The sequence below is a fragment of the Vombatus ursinus genome, unplaced genomic scaffold (assembly GCF_900497805.2).
Source record: "Vombatus ursinus unplaced genomic scaffold, bare-nosed wombat genome assembly UNPS02014770.1, whole genome shotgun sequence".
In the NCBI taxonomy this organism is placed as follows: domain Eukaryota; kingdom Metazoa; phylum Chordata; class Mammalia; order Diprotodontia; family Vombatidae; genus Vombatus; species Vombatus ursinus.
This window is the reverse complement of record NW_020954548.1, coordinates 10,188,741-10,210,734: the sequence shown is the minus strand read 5'-3', so window position 1 is coordinate 10,210,734 and position 21,994 is coordinate 10,188,741. Positions and strand designations below refer to the sequence as shown.

Below are 21,994 nucleotides of genomic sequence, written 5' to 3'. Positions count from 1 at the left end.
ATTATCTGTGTTGGTGTTATATCCTCCCGATAGAACATAAATGTCTTGAGGTCAGGGATTGCTTCATTTATTGCTCTCTCTAGCCTAACACAGTTACTTCTAGATAGTAGACACTAATCACTTTTTGTCAAATTGAATTAAATTCTTATAACAAGACAGCCATTGTTTATTAAGCACCTACCATGTGCCACGTACAGCACATCTACAACACTGTGAAGAATGTATTATAAATATTAGCCCATTGTTACCAGCAGTATACAGCCAGTTCTTACTTAACATAAGGTGATCCTTCCACAGACTTCTCCCTCCCTAATCAAGGTTTCACCTAGCCTCACCTCCTCTATGGCTATTTTTAGTCCCTGCAGGCAGTGCTGAACCAAGGACCTCTAATGCAGGGCTGTACTAGCAGTGCTACCTGCAGCATACTGGGCAGTCAAATTTGCCTAAAGCGATTGTCCGTACTACCAGTGAAAGTCTCCAAAGTGTTAGCCTAATCATGTCAAGGAAGAGAGAAGTTATAAGGCTTTGGTTTATTTAACATTTGGGTAGAGGACAGAGAGACCTGTTACACAACAGTAGAATAGGAGTCAAGGAGGGTATCCTGGAGTTCCAGAAGAAGAATACAGAGATCTCAGCCCAAAAGACAGTAGTGATTCCATGTGGTTTACACCTAAATTGTCAAGGGACCCTTTTTCAACAATTTCTTCCCTCTAATACCTTGGATCTTCTCTTTCTTCTCCATGTCTTACCCTAGAATCCACTGCTGTCCCCTTCTGGAATCTCTGCCTCAGGCCCAAGAGCAAGCATTCTTAACCTTGGTCCATGGACCTCTTAAGAAGTCTGTGGATAGATTTCAGGAAGTCTGTGAATGTGGATGGAAAAAAAATACATCTTTATTTCAGTATTTTTGGTTTCCTTTGTAACCCTTTGTGTTTTATTTGTTAAAACATTTGGAGAAGGGATCCATAAAATTCACCAGACTGCCAAAGATTTATGATATAAAAACCCTTGCCAGAGAACTACCATACCAATATCATGGAATTTGGAAGAATCCATACTGTCATTAGGGCAGGGGGTTGGGTCAGATATGTTTGTCAGATATGTTTCTGGCACCCCAAGTTAAAACTTTGAGCATATTTTCCCATAGAAGCATTGTTAATCATATTGAATTAGTTTTGTTATAGTCTTTCCATAGTAGTGTATATCAGTGTGCAAGTGTTTATTAACACTGTACTAGTCATTGAGGATACAAAGACAAAAATAAAAAAAATCCATTTCCTCTAAGAGCTTAGATTCTATCAGAAAACAATATGAGCACATATTCAGCTACATTATGGCTTAATTAAGGCTTTTGTCAGTTGATGTGGCCAAAACCATTTTTCATCCAGGAGTCAAATCTCTGGTGCTAAACCTTTTGAGAATTAGCTAGGGTAGGGAGAAGGGGAACCAAGAAGGTGGAGTAGAGGCAGCAACCCAGCCAAATTCTTCCAATATTCTGTTCCAAACAACTTTGAAATAGTTCCTCAAATCAAATTCTGGGGCAGCAGAACCAACAAAAGGTCAGGGTGAGACATTTTTCTACCCTAAGAAAACTTAAGCAGTCAGCAGGTGAGGTCTGTGACACCTGAGTTGGGGGGTTGGGCAGCCCAGAGCACATGTAGCAGAACAGCAGCAGTGGGCTTCTTTGGAGGCAGTTGAGGCAGCAGCAGCAGCATTTTAGGGAGCTCTCAGCCCAGATATGGTAAGGGAGTTGGATAACTGGTCAGAAAGAGATTATAGGAGACCCTTTGCTGGCACTGGTGAAGCTGCTACTGATTGACAGCTCTGTTGGCCATACACAGTTCTGGGTCTCAGTTCCAGGGTGGAAATGAGTGCTCGTGGTTGGTTATAAGGGAACAGTGGCACTGGTTATAGTTCCAAGGCACAGAGGACATTAGCACTTAGGGCTCTAGGAGAGCAGAGGACATGGTCACATGTGGTTCCAGGGCCAAGATGAGCACTAGCACTTGTGGCTACAGAGGAGCAGGAGCCATTCCTCAGTAAAGATCAGAGAATAGACCAGGAAAGCAGTGATCACACTTCTCCCCAGATCACACCACGTTGGCAGTACCAAAAACCTACAGACACTTCCCTCCTCCAAACTAGCTCTGAAAACAACAGCATGGAAAAGACTGAAACTTGGGACAGTGCTTTCCCATTGCAAGCTGAACAGAGCTCAAATTGAATATAAAGTTCACAATCAAGAAATAGGCTCGGAAAATGAGCAAACAACAACAAAAAAGAACTTGACCGTGAAAAGCTACTATGGTGGCACGGAAGATCAAGACACACACTCAGAAGAAGAAAATGAAATGATAATTGGACCCAATCCCAAGAAGAATTTCTGGAAGAGTTAAAGAAAGAGATAAGAGTCACAGAGGAAAAATTGGGAAAAGAAATGAGAATGATGAAAGAAAATTATGAAAAGAGAATTAACAGTTTCATAAAAAAAAGGGCATGAAAAGTACTAAAGAAAATAACACTGTTTAAGTTTAACAGAGTTGACCTAATGGTAAAGGGAAAAGTTCCTTGAAAAGCAGAATGGGCCAAATGGAAAAAGAGGCACAAAAACTCACTAAAGAAAAGAACTTCTTAAAAAAAACAGAATTGGCTAAATGGAAAAAGAGGTACAAAAACTCCCTGAAGAAAATGATTCCTTAAAAATTAGAATTGGGCAAATGGAAGCTAATGATTCCATGAGATGTCAAAAAACAATAAAACAAAGTCAAAAGGATGAAAAAGAATATAAAAGAAAATGTGAAATATCTCATTGAAACAAGTAACTGACCTGGAAAATTGATCCAGGAGAGAGAATTTTAGAGTTAGTGGACTGTGAAAGCCATGATCAGAAAAAAGAGCCTAGAAATCATATTTCAAGAAATTATCAAGGAAAACTGCCTTGATATCCTAGAACTAGAGGTAAAGTAGAAATTTAAAGAATCCACTGATCACCTTCAGAATGCAATCCCAAAATGAAAACTCCCAAGAATATTATGACTAAATTCCAGAGCTCCCAGGACAAGGAGAAAATATTGCAAACTTCTATAAAGAAACAATTCAAATATTGTGGAGCCACAGTCATAGCAGCTTCTATATTAAGGGACTGGAGGACTTGGAATATGATATTCTGCAAGGCGAAAGAGTTAGGATTACAGCCAAGAATTACCTACCCAGCAAAACTGAGTAAATCCTTCGAGGGGAAAATGGATATTTAATGAAATAGAGGACTTTCAAGCATTCCTGATGAAATGATCAGAGCTGAATAGAAATTTTGACATTCAAACACAAGACTCAAGAGAAGCATAAAAACGTAAACATGAAAGAGAAATAAGAGACTCAGTAGAGTTAAATTGTATACATTCCTATATGGGAAGACAGTACATGTAATTTTTTTTAATCTGGTCCAGAAGGATTAAAAATTTTTTTAATATTCATTTTTTAAAATAAAATTTTCAGTTCCAAATTTCCTCCCTAAGATAGTAAGCAATTTGATATAGTTTATATATGTGTGATCAAATACATGTAATTCTAAGGACTTTATCATTATTAGGGCAGTTAGAAGCAATCTACATAGATAGAGGCTATGGGTGTGAGTCAATTATGTTGGAATGATCTCCAGAAATAATGAAGGGGTGAGAAAAGAGGATGCACTAAGTGGAGGAGGAAGGAGGGGTTAGAATGGGGGAAATTCTCTCACATGAAAAAGCACTTAGAGAGGAGCTTTTACAGTGGAGGGGAAAATGGGAGGGTGGCAGGCAGTGTATAAACCTCACTCTCATCAGACTTGGTTCCAAAAGGGAATACTACATTAAGTGGAGTAGAGAAATCTATCTTACTTAACAGGGAAATAGGAAGGGAAGGAGATAAGAGAAAGGTGTAGGGGGATGGTGATAAAAAAAAGAGGCTGAATTAAAAGAGCCAGTGGTCAGATGCAAAACAGACATTTGAGGAGGGGTAGGATAAAAAGAGAAAGGGGGAGAGAAGAAAAATAGGATGGGGGAAATAGCAATAATAACTGAATATGAATGGGATGAGCTCACACATAAAATGAAGGTGGATAGCATAATGGATTAGAAACCAAAATCCAACATTGTTTATAAGAGACCCACTTGATACAGAAAGACACAGAGTTAAAATAATGAGATGGAACAGAATTTATTATGTTTCAGCTGAAGTAAAAAAAGACAGGGTAGCAGTCATGATCTTAGACAAAGCAAAAGCAGAAATAGATCTAATTAAAAGAAATAGGCAGGGAGACTACATTTTGCTAAAAGGTATCATAAACAATGAAGTAATATAAAAAAATTTTACAGTAAGTTTCTCTGATAAAGGCCTCTTTTCTCAAATATAGAGAACTTAATTTATAAAACTAAGAGCCATTCCCCAATTGATAAATGGTTAAAGGATATGAACAGGTAGTTTTCAGAAGAAGAAAAGAAAGCTTTCTGTAGTCATATGAAAAAATGCTCTAAATCATTATTGATTAGAGAAATGCAAATGAAAACAACTCTGAAGTACCACCTCATGCCTATCAGAAATTACAAATGCTGGAAGGGATGTGGGAAAATAGGTATGCTAGTGAATTGTTGGAATTGTGAACCAATCCAACCATTCTAGAGGGCAATTTGGAACTATGCCCAAAGGGCTATAAAACTGTGCATACACCCAACAATACCACTATTAAGTCTGTACCTCAAAGAGATAAAAGGAAAAAGAAAACGACCTACATGTACAAAAATTTTATAGCAACTCTTTTTTATCATGTGGTGGTAAAGAATTGGAAATTGAGGGGATGCACAGGGAATGGCTGAACACATTGTGACATATGATTGTGATGGAGTGGTATTGTACTATAAGAAATGATGAGTGGGATGGGAAGAGCTATATGAACTGATAGAGAGTGAAGTGAGCAGAACTAGGACATCATTATACATAATAACAGAAATATTGTAATGATGATCAGCTAAAAATTTAGCAACTCTGATCAATATAATGATCTAAGACAGTTCTAAAGGACTCATATTAACCACTTTCCAAGAGAGAACCAATGAGCTGAGTCCAAATTAAATTATAATTTTCTCACTTTATTTTTCTTGCTTTTTTGTGATTTAGATAATATGGAAATATGTTTTGCCTGATTTCATATGTGTAATTGATATCATATTGCTTGCCTTCTCAGTGGTTGGGAGAGGGCTGGGAGGGAGGGAGAGAATTTAGGGCTCAGAATTTTTTTAAAAATGAAATGGGAATACTGATGAAAAAATACATTGGAAATGGGGAAGAGGTAACGGGGAGAAAAAATAAGTGTTGTTAATTTAAAAAATGAACATCAAAAAAGAACACACACACACAAGAATTTGCTAGGCTGCTTTTTGGATTACCAGATCCATATTGAAGACCATTCTTGCTTGGTAAAATAGTAAGACTTGCCTTGCCTAATATAGCTATCGAGGACCCAAGCTTACTTATGTGCCACCAAAGCTTTTAGGAATTTAGTGAAGGATTTTTTTCTAAGGATGGAGGAAGGGTTTGGATTTCTTTCACCAGATAGGCAACTCTATATGTGAAAATTTTCTCCACTAATGTAGATCAGCAACCCATCCATTTACAGTTTTAGAAATGAGTCTGGGCTTCTGTGAGGTTCAGTGACTTGCTTGTGTTCACACCTGTGTGTGTCAGAGGTAGGACTTGAAACCAAGGCTTTCTGGAAGACACCAGGATGACATTGTCCACTATACCATGCTACTTTTCTTAGGGGAGGATAGCATATTGAAGTGTTTTTACTTTAGTTTTTCTCAGAAACAAACAAACAAAAAAAGACTCTGGCAGTGTTTATGGGGAAAAGCCCTATCACTTCAAGTTAAACATCAAGAATATAGAATTTTGAAGTCATGTAGTATAATCTAAAACAATCATGATGATAATTTTTGAAATTCTTTGGAAGCATTAACAAATATTTTCTTTCTAATATTGTAGGCTTTTATTTTTGGAATTATGTCAGAGTTTTTGGAAAATTAGTAGGAGAGTAAATAGTAAATTATATTGCTCCCAGAGGTTTGGTGGGATCTTAAATTACCAGTAGTTCAACTACTATAGAATAAAATTTGTATCCTTTGCATTTGATTAACTATATAATTTTTAGGTAGGTTATTTTCATCTTTCTTTTTATTTGTAAAATAAGTAGGTTATACCACATGATTTCTAACATTTGTTTCAGCTCTATATTTTATGAGTATTTTGCACAATCTTGTTTCACATACAGCATGCTTCTGCAGCATGCAGGTAGGGCAGCTGTTTATGTATTTAGCTTTAAAAAATCTTCAGGTTAATTTGACTAAAAATTGGTTACTTATACCCATGATGAAAAAGAACCTGGTGCATTCTTACTTTGATGGATCTGTGATCTCATCCATTTTTGCACTCCCTCAAATTGTGCAGGTAGCCATCATAATGTCTTGAACATATCCAGTCTCATATTATTTATTTAAAATCTAGTTGCCAAGGAAGTATCTTTAGTTATTATTGTTCAATTTGAAAGTGAATTTGCCATCTTTTCTTCTTTTACTTTATCTTTGTCTTTTTCCATCTTGTTTCCTACTTACCCTTTCTGATATGAATCTAAACTTTTGTTTAGTCTGCATGATAACAGTTTTTTTAACTTGCTTTGTTTTGAATTATTTTTATTGGAATGGTTATCATTGTCATATTAACAATTCTGACCAACTAAAATGATGCTAATGAGCGTAATTGAAAACCTTTCAGAGTTTTATTCCCCGCTCTGACATTTTGTGCTTTATCAAGCATCCTTATCCCATCCTTATCCACGTATATAATTTTTTTCTGTTCCTGTTTTGTAGAAGTGGTACACCATCACCTAAACGGACTTCAGTGGGCTCCAGACCATCATCTATGAGAGGCAGCAGAGATCGTTTTACTGGTGAATCATACACAGTATTGGGTAGGGTAAAACTTCAGATTTTATCATGTTTTAGATAGGTTGGAAGCAGTATAAACAAACTTATGGTCTTTCTACCCAGGTGAAATTGGACCTAGACACTTGCATGTCAAATGTATAGCTTTATAGAAACGTCCCATTACAAATCCTCAGATTTTGTCATTTATTCCCTCAAATTGACTTACTGTCTGTTCTTTAGAAAATTACTTCTGGAAATTATACAATGTTGCACATGTTTCCAAAATAATGTTCAGGAGGTGCTTATTGAGCATGGTCTTACATTTGTTAATAATGGAAGAGTTCTGTTGCAGTTATTTGTAGGAAAACTATAGTAACAAAAGTCAGGTGGTTGTTTGGAATTGTATCGAGGGTGTTCTTTGTTAGATATATTTAGTATATATGCATTGCCATGGTTATTGCCCTATAATCAAGATTATGCAACTTGAATGTTTAAGTATTTTTTAAGGGATACAAGTCCTATAAAAGAGTCTTTTTCTGGAAGATTTTTTACTATAAATTCACCTTCCTAATCTTTTGCAGGAGACACTGCCATTGAAAGTGGACAGCACTATTGGGAAGTCAGAGCCCAGAAAGACTGTAAATCCTACAGCGTGGGACTAGCGTATAAGACCCTGGGGAAGTTTGACCAGTTGGGAAAGACAAACACTAGTTGGTGTATCCATGTCAACAACTGGCTACAAAGCACCTTTGCAGCAAAGCATAACAATAAAGCCAAAGCTTTAGATGTGGTTGTTCCTGAAAGGATAGGAGTGTTTTGTGATTTTGATGGAGGTAATTTTACAACTTCATAGTCACTTTTTTCAGAGAAATCTTTAATAGTGCCTCTTAAATTGACTGTAGCTATATTTATATTGCTACTGTGATACTCTGTGATACTTATGAAAAAGTCACAACCTCCATAGGGATATATTGGAAGACTTACTTCTGGAGAAGGCAGGAAAAGTGGTGGATCTCCCAGAGCTTGATGAAAGTGCAGTGTTTTACATTTATTCAAAGGATGTCTGACCAAACATGTCTCTTTAATTCAGAGATGCAGCATGGCATAGGCGAAAAAAAATTGATCCTGAAACCAAAAAGGATCTGAGTTTGAATTTGTGTTAACATTTATTAACTGTGTGACTCTTAGCATGTCACTTAACTTTTCTGGGCCTTGGTTTCTTCAGCCACAAAATGGAAATAACACCATTCCTCCCTTATGAAAGTCTTTTACATAAAGTGTTTTGTAAAGCATAAAATATACTAAAATGCAAGCTGTAAAACTCATAGAGTTAAAAGAATTCATCTAGTCTAGTTCATTCATCCTATGGAAGCATTAGTTCTGTAGTCTCTCTGACAGACAGTACTTTTTCTAAACCTGCACTGATGAAATGCTTTCTGCTATATAAAGCAGAGAAGATATAGTGAGGACTTAGAACCATGACTATACGGATCAAAAGAGCCAGAAATGTTTAGACTGATAATTAATTATTTTTCTACCTGCTTTACTGAATATTTTTGGTCTGAATGCTTAGAATTGTTCTGTTAATAATTCAGGTCAACTATAATGGTGCTTATGCTTCAATGTATTTTAAAGTATTACATGTGTAGAAATTTTTTTTCATGCTTTAGTATTTATCAGTTTACCAAGTATCATTGAGTAGGACGAGGGATTAGGTCTTTCATATACCACACATTGCCTGTATCTCATCTACTATGTTCATTTCTTGCCTACTCCCATTCAACATCCACTGGAAAGGGCTTAACTTGAGTTCAGAGTCACCTCAACTCCTGAACTTCTCTCATTTCACCCCTTCTCAAAAGTATCCTTGCATGCACACGCGTGTGCTCACGCGCACACATACACACACACACACACAATAAAGGAAGTTGTCAAGCAGGTTTTATAACTTAAGTATAAGAATTGGCTCTAAGGTATGGTATAGAACTAGGCACAATCTTAGCTGGATGTACCCTCCTTTCCCTTTTGGGAGTGGGCAACAGGATCTTTGGGGGAATGCAGTACCACTACTAGTGGCTACAATAATTTACATTACTTTGTGGGTGATTTACGAAATTTGAGAGATGGTAAATATGTATGCAATTTTCATCTTATGTGTTGATTTTAGGACCTAACCGCTGTGTGTAAAATGTGCTTCATTACATATGGGAAATAAATACAAAGTTATTTGGGGAGGGGGAGTACTAACACTTGAGGGGGAGTCCAAAAATGGTCTCTTTAAGTAGGTGGCACTTGAGCTGAACCTTAAGGAACCTTCATCTAAGAGTCAGAGATGAGAGATGGGGAGAGCATTTCTGGCAAGGGAGTCATTGTGGAGATAGGTGATGGAATGCCATGTACAAAGACCAGTAGATAGACCAGGTTGACTAGAATATATAAGAAGAGATACTATATACTCAGTTTGGAAAAATAGGTTGAAACCAGATAATGAAAGACTTTAAATGCCAATGAGAGGAGTTTTATGTTTATTCTAGAGGCAGTAAGGGAGCCGCTGAAGCTTCTTGAGCAGAGGAATGATAGAATCAGACTTTGCTCTAAGAATATCAATTTAACAACTATGTAGCAGATGGATTAGAGAGAAGAAAAGATGTATGTAGAGAGACGGTTAAGAGATTGTTGCAGAAGCTCAGTCTGGAGGTAACGTGAGCCTTAACTAGGAGGGATGTGAATAAGGAGAAGGAAATGGATTCATGGGAAGTTGAAAATGTAGAATTGACAAGACTTGGCAATTGATGTGGATTAGGAGAGTATGGTGAGTGATATTGAAGAATTGCAAGTTCTCTTTGGATGAATGATGGTGCCATGCACAAAATTTGATAAGTTAGTAAAGAAGAATGAGTTTAGGAATCAATGGGAAACGATTAGTCATCAGGATAAGTTTTGGACATTTTGAGTGTGAGGTAGCTATGGGATTTACAGACAGAGATATACAGCAGTCATTTAGGCAAACCCTCTCCCCCTTGAACTTCCGTCCCACATCACCAATTACCTGTCGGATAGTCTATGTAGATATCCCAGAGAAATTTCAGAATCAACATATCCAAAACAACTCATTATCTTTCCCTCTTTTCCCCCTTTAAAACTTCCCTATTTCTGTTCTTCCTTACCCACATATACATGTCTTCTGATTTTTGTAGCATAGCATTTCGTCTGCTATGGTTTAACATGTTATTTTTGAGGTGACAAAGATACCTTTTAGGAATGAATGAAAAAAGCACTTACTAAACACTTACTGTGTGCAAAGCTCTGTGCTAAATGCTGGAAATACAACTAAACAGAAAGTCCTGTTCTCAGGACTTTCCCCTCACAGTCTGTAAGGGGAGACAACAAATACAGAAGGCTTCAGCTACAAGTCATATGGAAAAATTCCATGTTTCTTTGGGTGCAATGGCAAAGCAGATGATAATGCCTCTTCTTTTATGTCATTTCACTGATAAAATCATATCCGATTTTGATATTGAATCGTTTGACATTGTCAGGGACTTTAGTGGAAAGAACTTTCTTTTCTGGGTCTTTAGTAGCTGTGGCATTTGTCGGAGCAGCTGCCATCCTATATCTCTATAGTAGTTGCTTCCTGGAAGATGGCTGTGGGCACTGTACTGGAAACATTGATCTTCTGAAGGCTCTTAGATTTAGGGTTTTTTATTTGCCTGGCATATGCTGCCTCCTATCTTTGCCTCAGGATGTCTTGTAGCTTCAGCTAGGCTGGCAAACCTATTTTTCAGATAGTCAGAAATATGGTACTTAGGTGAGAAATTGAGATTCAGGATGTATGAATTTGTTAATTTGTTAATTTGAAGCCATGAGATCGATGAGGTCATTCTGATAGAGTAAATGTAGGGAGATGAGAAAGTAGAGGACCAAGCTTTGGGGGGCCAGGTACTCTCAGGGGCTGAGAGAAGCAATAAGAAAAGCAAAGGGAATAGAAGCAGTTGCTTTCTAAATAGGAGAAATGGGAAAGTGTAGTGTCATGAAGCCAAGGAAAGGAAAATTTCAAAGAGGAGGGAGTGGCAGTTAGTATCATATGCTCTAGAGGGGTTGAGTGTAATTGCTTGCCAGCTAGAATAATAATAAATAAAAAGGCTTTTCATCTTGTCTCCTTCCAAATGAGACAGAAGAAACTTTTTGGAATACCTATTCCTGTGTCCATTACTGTACAAAGTGCTGTGGGAGATATGATAATTGATAACAAAAATAGAAGGCTTCTTTCAAGGAACCTATTGTAAGGGGAAAAAATATTAAAATAAGTAGAGTAATTTTATACAGTATATGAAGACATTTGTAAGGCCACGTAAAGCAATGGAAAAAGCATTGAATTCAGAGCAGTAGACCTGGGTATTAGTCCCAGTTCTGCCACTTATTGGCTATGTGACTCAGTTTCTTCATTTGAAGAAATGAAGCATTGGATTGGATGATCTTGTCAAATTCCTTTCAGCTCTTTCTGTGAATACTTTTTTGTTGCTGTTGAGTCATTTCAGTCATGTCTGACTTTCTGTGATCCCATTTTGGTTTTTTTTTTTGGCAAAGATACTGGAGTAGTTTGCCATTTCCTTCTCCAGCTCATTTTACAGATGAGGAAACTGAGGCAAACAGGGTTAAGTGACTTGCCCAGAGTCATACAGCTAGTAAGTGTCTAAGGCCAGATTTGAACTTAGGAAGATGAGTCTTCCTGATTCCAAACCCAATGCTCTGTCCACTGCACCACCTAGCTGCCCCATGAATCTTTATAGTCACTGTCCTATTTAAGAAATGAGCATTGCAATCTAAGGATAATGAAAGAGAAAGTTTCATTGAAGAGGTGTTTTGGGTTTTGTTTGGTTTTTAAGCTAAGATTTTAAAGACAAGATTTGGATTGGTTGAGAATAAGAGGAAGATGATGTCAGTTGAAAATAAGATTAAAAGAAGTGTGTTGGAAATAAGAGGGGAGCGAGGTGAATCTGGGTTATATAGATTATAAGGATTGGGTGTGAGTAGATGGTATCAATCAGTAAAGAAAGTGATGGTTAAGTAAATTAAGCCAGGAGACAATAATAGAGGACTCTTGAGCTAGGCTGAGAAGTATCCACTTAAATATCAGAGAAACTAAACAAGTTATGTCATTTTTTCACATTCCCTTGCTTTCTTAATGTTTCTTCTTGTCTTGTTTATAAACACTTGGACTTGAAAGTGAGCTTAGAGTACAAGTGTTCAAGTAGTGAGTTCTAATGGTCAAATCATATCAGATTCTTAGAGACTTCAGATGTAAACATTTACTCAGATATTTTGTTATTGATATTTGTAACACAAGAGCTGTCATTAATATTCAGAATCCAGTCCATTACAATTTTTAGAGAAACAATTATATTGTTAATAAGTATTTAATTTCCAGTGTTAGACCACTATATTTTGAGATTATTTTCCCCCTGGTTGTTTTGGGATTGGGGTTGGTTTTCTTTTCTGTAACTGAGCTTTTAAAATTTTTTTTGTTTCAGGTCAACTGTCCTTCTACAATGCAGCCTCAAAGCAATTATTGTATTCTTTTAAAACAAAATTTACACAACCAGTGCTCCCTGGTTTCATGGTCAGTATTTATATTTTCATTTGGCAACTTTAAGAAAAATAACTTGTGTTTCATTATTCAGTGGAGTAGATCCACTTTCTCTGTGATACATGATTGTGTCTATGCTGAGAGCACCAGTTTTTAATATTCAGCTAAGAATGTGTCCCATAAGTGACATTTATGTGTTTCTTTATCAGATCGTAGTGATTTCAGCTTCCAGTTTTGGAGTGCTTCTGAACATTCCTGAAAATCTTGTTACTATTAAACTGCCTACCTGTCGCCATTTTCCTGCCTTCTCATTTTCTTCCCCCTTTAGGCCCTGTAATTTTAAAATGTTGGGTTCATCATGGGCCAAGAATCCACCACAGTAGCTCCAGTTGTGTCAAAAACTGCTCTCATAGGAATAACTCATAATCTGCTTCTTAACTTTGCTCTTAGGGAACTATTCTGTAGAACTCTTCACCTGTGTAAACATAGCTAGTCCTAGCTCTCAAGGCACTAACCTTCTGATTGCCATTTCTCACAGTGTAGTTTAAAAAAAAGTGTTACTATGTTCTTTAAAAAAGAACTTAATTGATATCTTTGGTTTTTACATAACTTTTATTTCTGAATATATCTTCTTCCTCTCCTCTGTTCATTGAACCATCCCTTGTAACAAAAAAAGAAAAAGAAAAGAAAGCAGCTCAGCAAAAATTTGACACACACACACTCCCTCCCCTGATTAAGTGAGTCTGACAGTATCTGTAAAGAAGGGAAATTGGTATGTTAGGGACAGTTTTGGTCATTATAATTACATAATATTTCATTTTACAAATTTCTTCCATTTATGTTGGTGATTGTGTTTATTATTTTTCTGGTTCTGCTAACTTCATTCCACATGAGCTCCCATAAGACTTCCCATGCTTCTCTAAATTCTTCATATTCATTGTTTCTTATAGCACAATAATATTCCATCACACTTCGGTACCAGAATTTATTTAGCTATTCTTGACACTATGAATGTTTACTTTATTTTTCTTTGCTACCACAAGAAGCCTGCTATGAATATTTTGGTGTATATGAAACTTCTTTGGAGCATATATCTAGTAGTGTAATCTATGTTCTAGTTACGTTTAGAGGCTATCAGAGAACCTATGAAAAAACTACACCTCTGTTTCCTAGAAGCAAACCCCAGAACAGTAATCCAGTGTTCAAGCTGTTCTTAATGGTGACAGCTAAGTGGAATGTCTAGGCCATTGTGACACAGATGGAGCCAAAAGTTCTTGTATAGTAAAGGTTGTTGTTGTTTTTAAACTGGACTGTGTCATGTATTGTTATAGTGCCATCAGTTTTTTTCAGTGTCTTCTACCTCTAAATATGTTATAGCCTAATGTCCCATAAAATTCCAAATGATGATATTCAAGCAAGGCAGTACATCATATTAATAAAGGCTGTTTTAATAGGAGGAATAGGGAAAAGAGTTTTGATGCATAAGATTCTTTTACATGTTAACATCCTCATCTTGACCTTCCTTATATCATAATCATTAAGATTAGAATCTTCTAAACTTTTCTAAAAATTTAGTTAACTTTTTAATTCTTACTCTGTCATCTAACATTAGCTATATATTGTATAATTTGCAGATATAATCAGATCGTAGTTTGTAATTTCATCTGTGTCATTCATTAAAAATGTTGATTAACACAGAGCCAGTATCATATGCCTGGAGCATTACACCAGAGATATCCCTTCAGATTGATGTATCAGTCCTTTACTAACTAATCTTTCGGTCTGGTCTTACAATTTATTTTGAATCCACCTTGCCCATTATCTAGCCTGCATCTCTCACACAGTGGTTCATGTAGTGCTATTTATGTGAGAGTGTTTACCAAAGAATCACTGAACTTCAGTGTTGAAGTATTTTTGTGGGTTTTTGTATGTTGTTCATTTGTTTTACATAAATTTGGTGTCAGAAAAGCCCACTTTTTTAGATCATTAATCTATACAACTATACAAGGTTATGATATGATTTCTTGATAGTTTCCTCTTTCCTATATGTTCAAATTTCAACTAGAATTAGGTATCTATGAATAGACATATATTTATATGTATATTAGTACCTATATTTCCTTTTTATTCTTTTGTCAAATACCTTATAGAAAATTCTGTCTTATAGAGAAAATGTGTAAAATTCTATAAAAACAGATTTTTAAAAGCATGAATATAGATTTGATTGAAATGAAAATTTATAATACTGTGGGAATAATTTAAAACAATCTCATTGTTTTGTTTGCCATTAAAAAATTTCTCATTAGCATAGGTGATGAGTCCTGTTAGTTCCTGTCAGCCAGGGAATTTTCTAGTATCTTAACAATTGGATGAAGATGTCTTGCTAGATGTGTTAAAACATGAGTTGGATGACAATTTGTTGGAGATGTTTTAGAGGGGATTTTAATTCACAGATGGGTTGTTCTAGGTGTCCTCTGAGGATGATTCTTTATATCTAGGGTATGGTTTTTTTTAGCCTTTTTTTGTGAACAACTATCTGTTAAGAGAATGTACAGCATATGTAATTTTTAAATAAACATATTTTTAAATATAGCCTGTTGGCAAAAGTGAAGAACACTAATTTCACAGTTGTGGATTTTACAAGCTAGAGTCTTAGCAGAATATCTGTTTTACTGTTCTCAATAAATGTTAAAACAACTAATGATATAATTTATGTTGCCAGTACTCAATATCTCTTTAGAGCAGGGGCTTTTAACTTTAAAAAAAATAATATTTTATTTCCCCCAATTACATGTTAAAACAATTTTTAACATTCTTTAAAGTTTTGAGTTCCAAATTCAATCCCTCCTTCCTTCTCTCCCCCTCCTTCCCTTCTCCTTCCTTGAGATGGTAAGCAATCTGATATAGGTTATATATATGCAATCATGTAAAACTGTCCACATTAGTCATTTTGTATAGGTTCTTAACTTTTTTGTATGTCATGGACTCCTTTGGCAGTCTGGCGAAGCATGGACCCCTTTCTTATAATAATAATTTTAAATGTATAAAATAAAATATATAGGATTACTAAGGAAAGGAATTGTATTGAAATTAAATTATCAAAATATTTCTTTAAAATAAGTCAACAGGGGCAGCGAGGTGGCGCCATGGATATAGCACTGGATCTGGAGTCAGGAGGACCTGAATTCACATCTGACTTCAGACCAGACACTTAACACTTACTAGCTGTATGACCCTGGGCAAGTCACTTAACCCCAATTGCCTCACCAAAAAAAAAAAAAAAAAAGTCCACAGACCCTAGGTTAAGAACCCCTGTTTAGAAGCACCCTTGTTTAAATGTTTTTCATCATTAGTTTTAACTTTCTATGTATATTTTCATTATTAAGTTCTTTTGACTTTCATCTGTGTTTACTGGCCTGAAACTCTGGTCCATTTTAATTTTCATTAAACCTGTATGAATTCAAATTTACAATGTTACTAGAAAATTAAAAGTAACAAAATCTATGCTTTTTATATATATTCCCTTCCCTCAACCAGCATAATTTGCGATTTAGTAGTGTAACTAAAGTATTTTTTAGAAGATCACAAAATGTTTCTGATCATTAGTCAAATAATGTAGAAAAAACTTTTGTAACAAGTTTTTTAAATTGAAGGGAATTTGCTCTGATAATAGAAGCTTCTTATATAAACAATTCAGTTCAAGGAATATTAACTGCATACTGGGACCAGGTCACTGTTATGAGACACTGATCTCAGACAGTTCTCTGCCTATGAACATCTGTCATGATTGATACCTTATGCATAATTTGAGTATAAAGAACTAATGATACAACCTTACTTAGGGCCTAAAGGCCGAGGGTGATAGTGATAGCTTGTGGCTTATGCCTTAGTCATAAGTTCTAAGGCTCTCTAGAAGCTTTATATGCTGTCCCACAAAATCTTAGCCCTCTTCCATTTCTCTTCTTGCTGTTTTGCTGGGATGATGAAAGCAACTAAGTTTCATTTCCACACACCTCTGTTTCAGGCTAGTATCAATAACTACTATTTATGAAAAAAGATAAACTAATTTCCTATATTAGTCCAGGACTCCTGCACAATAGGTTGTTTTATTATAATATTTGGCAGCAAATTATATTAGTATATTGTTTTGATTTTTCAAATGGAATTTAAAAAAAAAATAAGTTTTGACTTAATTTGAAATCTGATCGCAGCTGTTTTATAATCTTTTCTAGGTCTGGTGTGGTAGACTTTCTTTGAGTACTGGATTACAGGTTCCAAGTGCTGTGAAAACACTACAGAAACATGAAAACGGAATGAGTGGTTCAACTAGCAGCCTGAACAATGCTATGCAGTAATATCACCTCAAGAAATGTTTACTTCTATTTTTATTTTGGTATTTTTTTCTGTGCAGTTTCTAATCACAGATGCTTATGAGCAATGGATTAACCATTTGGATTTGCTGCCCTCTGCTGCTTTTAAGGCCTTGATACTGTTAACATTAAGCTTCTGGAATGAAGTATTAGCAGGAACCTACTGTGAAATCCTATAGAAGCAGTTATAAATATTAGGGATTGACTTTCTGAACAATAGGTGAAGGTGAAAATGACAGTGTCTTTTTATTTTAGAAGAAAACTGATTTTTAGTTTTCTGGATATTTTGTTGGTTCTTCTATTTGTTTATACATAGGATTCCAAAGGCAGGAATAGCCTTGGTTAGGAAGGTTTACTACTTAATTGACAAAAATAATTTTTCAGCTTTCCTATGCTTTTCTTTTCTTAATTTTGTGATTCTTCAGAAAAGAAAGACTTTTAGTTCCCAGACTGAAGCTTTAAACAACTTTCAGCCCTTATAAGTTTTATACTGTTTGAGACTGTTGAGAATGCCAAAAAGACTCTTCTACAATAACTTTAACATTTTTCCCCCTTAATTTGGAAATGAATAGGGTTTTGGCTTTTTTTCTTCTTGCTTTATATGTTGAATAGATCAGGCTCCTCTTCCTTCCCCTTCTCTCTTCTTTGTGTATCTATCCAAACTGGCACAATGCTAAGAGAAAATTTACATTTTTCTTGTGACTTGACCCAGATTGGACAGGTGTTTAAGAGATTTCATTTTGCACTAGTTCTTATAATCTTCTACAGGGATTTTCCTTATCATGCTATGATGTTCAACTAGACTTCCTTTTGTAGGTCAATTTGGACAATGGATGGTTTTTTAAGGGCTTTTACATAGTGTTTTCTGATATTTCCTACCTAAGTTAAATCTGTAATAAATTTGCAATTGGATTTTGAGGTATTTTATTGATTTAAGGTTTTATAGTAAGGTTAAAACAATGTATTAAACTTTGCAACCCATAAAACAAAATTATTTGTAAAGGCCATTCTAGTTCAAGCTTGTATAAAAGAGGAGAGAAAAATTAATACAGAAAGTGCTTGCCATTCATTCCTTTAGGAATGCTGTACTTATTGTTTTTTTTACTAAAATTATATTTACATGTGTTCACTAATAAAATATAAGTGGCCTGAAATAGTTTGTAAAAAGAATCCACACATCTCTGAAACAATTTGTACCTCTAATTATTTCAAATAAGACAGCTTAGAGACAATTTTGGTGCAAATTCTTTTGTTCTTTATAATCTAAAGTGGGTACAACTCTTCAAGAGTTTATGTACACTTAATGACAGCATATTGAACACTGAATAAAAAGTATGTCCAGTGAGGGCAATAAAAATTATAAGACAAAGTAAACTTGAAATATAAGTCCCTTGGAATTAAACAAAAATGGCAGTAAATGAAATAGTATATGAACTTTTTTTAACCACTTAAAAACCTGAATATGTATTTTCCCTGGTTTTGAAATGTTGATTTTTTTAAACTTTTATTCTCATTTCAAATATCTTAGGGTGTTAGAGCTTCTCCCCCAGGACGTTACCTTCTATTCTTTAAATTCCTTTGTGTTGATCACTAGAGAAAGCATCATGATGCTTTACATATAGTATTCTCTCAATAAAAGCATAGTACTTACATGCAGGGTGTTCTGTTTTACTCTCTATACAATGAATGTAAATGAAGGATATTATTCTGTCTAGTTATGTATAGTAGTAATAGAAGATAATATATATATCTGACCTGATGTCAGATGGTTTTAAGGATAGATAATAGTTGAGCATGAGGAAGACAAGGATATTTTAAAATGTGAACATAGATAATGCTAGTTCTCAAAGCACTTTTCTTCTGGTTTCTTTCCATTTCTTTTGGCACAATTTGAAAAGAATGTACTATGCTTAACTTAATTTTGAGGGACTACAAGAGAACTTTCGAAACAACAAAGAATTCAGTTTCATTTGCCAAAAGCAAACCCTAAAACAAAAATCCATTGGTCAATCTGTTGTTTATGGCAGTGGCTAAGTAGAGTGTGTCTTGGTAGTTATTATACAGAAAAAGCCAAAAATTCTTTTCTGATTTTTTTTACAAGAATGTCTCATTATGGTGATATCATCTGGCTAATTCAGTGCCTTCTAAATTTTCCCAGTGCCCCACACAGTTTTAACTGATAGTACTCAAACCAGGGAACATTTTGTTGTATTGCTATAAGGACTTTTTTAAAGGATGGGAATGGGGAGAAGGATTCAGTATTTAAGGTTCTTGCATGTGTTAATGTCCTCATCTTGACACTCTTCATATCAAAATCATTGAGAGGAGAATCTTATAAATTTCCCTGGAAAAAGTTTACTATTGATAAAAACTTGTATAATATCTAATATCTCAGAGGATTTTTTAGTAAGAAAATGAATTTCGTAAATCCAGTATTCTATTTCTCCCCTCACATGTGGAACACTTCCTATTATTACCTCTACTATTACCATAAAATGTACAGTTAGGCTTTTGCTATGCTTTTTTTAAAAATTAAATTTGAAGTCCAGAATGTGTCTGTATGGATCTTCTATGAGTTCCTTTTCAGAGCTCCTTTTTAAATTGTATGCTCATTCTGGTCTTTATTTTGAAAACTGAAACAAGATTGATTTCTATATTGGAAATGTATGGGAGATGAACCGAAACTAATATATGAGGCATTACTAAATTATGTTATTTTGGATCTCTTAGCCCCCTGAACTTTTAAATCCTATTTCTGTTTTTAATAAACTAGAGAAAGAAATGAAGGAGTTGCCTTAAGCACTTTAGATAAGAACATTTTTAGATTGAAATTTGACACTCTGACCTATGTTATATGATTTCTAACTCTATGTGCAAGTATATTCCTGTGCAGTATTTCATAATTATTTGTGTTTCTTGCACTTTGTGAGTTAATATAAATTGTTAAAGGATGCTTTAGAAGTTCCAGATGCTAGAGAATGAATAAAGGCACTATTGAGGCATATCTTTCTGGAGTTGGGATTTATTGAAAGTCGTTATACTGTTTGGACAAATAAACTGACCGGCATTATTTGAGTAAAGCTGGGATTGGTCAGCTTGAATACAGTATGTAAGCAGCATTGCTTTTCCAGGTGTGATTGTCAAAAGTGACAAATGAGTTTGCTTTTATTTACCTATTTACAGAATTAAAGCATGTATAATGTCCTGTGACTTTCCTTTTGTGTCTAATCCTAGGTGTTTAAAAAAATAAATGAGGATAATTATTTTTAATATAACAATTTAGATAAAGTTAATGTTTTATCTCATTGCTTTTATGCTCCACTTTTCACTCTTTTTTCTGTAAAATGAGTTATTGGTTAATTTCTCTTTTAAAACAGTATGAAATACCTAAATTTCCAATAATTCTGGAAATGGAAAGAGTAGAATTACATGCTAGCTACACTATCATAAATCATATAATACCAGACTAAAAAGAAGTCTGATTTTTCAGTTCATATTTTTAGTATGTGTTTTTAAAACATATAAATTGCATTAGTTTTTTAAAAATTCCTTATAGGAAAGTACTTTCTACATAGAGTCTTTGGTTGATTATTATTTTGCATTGGAAAAATTGCAAAATTATTATAAAACTGCTGCTCAGTTGTATGAAAAGGTCCTCACTTTCAAAATAGTATGAGTAATTTGTTTTCATGTTTGAACAGAGTTGATGGAACTTTAAAAATAACTCATATCAAACCTCTCATGTACATTTTCCTGCCTTCTGTTGTCATGTCATTATTTTTTGGAAATGTAGATGTTCATTTATCCAGAATCCAAATACCAGAATTTTTCTGTAGTACTGTTCAATGGTAATGATGCCCCTAAAGTACTGCCCAAAGCTGAAAACTTCCTGAATCATCAGTGAAAGACTAAATTATGTTCATGTGTATATCAGTATATTAAAATTCCTTGAAAATCAGTTATCAATATACATTATCTCATCCAGCTCTAATACTTATGGGGTGTTGGACAAGTTATGTCTTTTCTTTAGTCAGTTTGTATAAAATGAAGGCATTTGAACCTATTTGGAGTTGAGAAAAATTGTAGAAGTCATCTATTTCACTCCCTTCATTTTATAAATAGGACACTTAGTCCCAGAAGGATCAAGGGACTTACTCAACATCACATAGGTAGCAAATGACAGGGCCTATCTACATACTTTAGTCCATTGAAAACAAATTTGGCATTCTTATCATTGCAGCACACTGTACTAGATGATTTCTAAGATCTCTTTCATATATAAATCCAGTGGCCTACTATTGTTATCTAAACTATTCATTTAATCAAATCACTTAATTTCCCAAGCATTGTTTTATTTTCCTGCATAATAAAGTTTACAATTATATTTCCGGATATAATACTCAGCGTATATACAAAATTTCAAGTTTATATAAATCTATATTTGAAAATATACTCATTATTACATCACTTGAATACATTTGATAAAATGTCCTGAACAAATTCTGATATTTGGTCTTGGGTTTAGTATAATGCCTTAGATCTTTAGTAAGCGTTGCTCATTAATATTATAAATTATTATATTCATAACCATGTGTGGAATAAAGTAAAAAAATAACTGACTGCATTATACCCATAACTTGGGTCTTGCTTCTTAAAATTTGTTTATGCAGTGTGGAAAGAGCACTGGACTTGGGGTTCATGGCACCTGTATTTGATCCTAACACTGCCATGCAGTACAAACACCTGTTCAACACTGGGTAATGGAAACACATTGAACACAATATCAGAAGAATCTGGGTTTGAGTCAAGGCTATGTCTGGACAGGAAATGTTAATATTTTACATTTATGTTAGTATTTTACATTTACATGATCTAACTTTTTCAAAGATGGTGGACTACTTAAAAGCAGACTTTGAAAATGGATTCTGTCTTGGCATTATTTTCTAAGGTGTTAGAGAAATTGAAAACAAATTGTAAGTATAGCTGAAACATAAGAAAGATCTTAAAAATGTTTTGAACATTTATTTCATTTTGGTTTTGCCTTTACCTCTGCCTCTGCCTCTGCCTTTATAAGTCATTTATTA

General features: G+C 34.7%; 1 protein-coding gene across 3 annotated transcripts in view; it reads left to right on the top strand.

Annotated features, from left to right (window-relative positions):
- Nucleotides 1-20,283, top strand: part of FSD1L (fibronectin type III and SPRY domain containing 1 like) — a 90,690-nt gene extending 70,407 nt beyond the window's left edge. The window contains exons 10-13 of one of the 3 annotated variants that reach the window (XM_027862972.1): nt 6,897-6,997; nt 7,535-7,786; nt 12,485-12,573; nt 16,773-20,283. In XM_027862972.1, the coding sequence (XP_027718773.1) occupies nt 6,897-6,997; nt 7,535-7,786; nt 12,485-12,573; nt 16,773-16,895 (565 nt within the window). In that variant the 3' untranslated portion in view covers nt 16,896-20,283. The remainder of the gene's footprint in view (nt 1-6,896; nt 6,998-7,534; nt 7,787-12,484; nt 12,574-16,772) is intronic. The other 2 variants (XM_027862970.1, XM_027862971.1) reach the window with 2 other exon arrangements.
- Nucleotides 20,284-21,994: the final 1,711 nt, after the last annotated feature.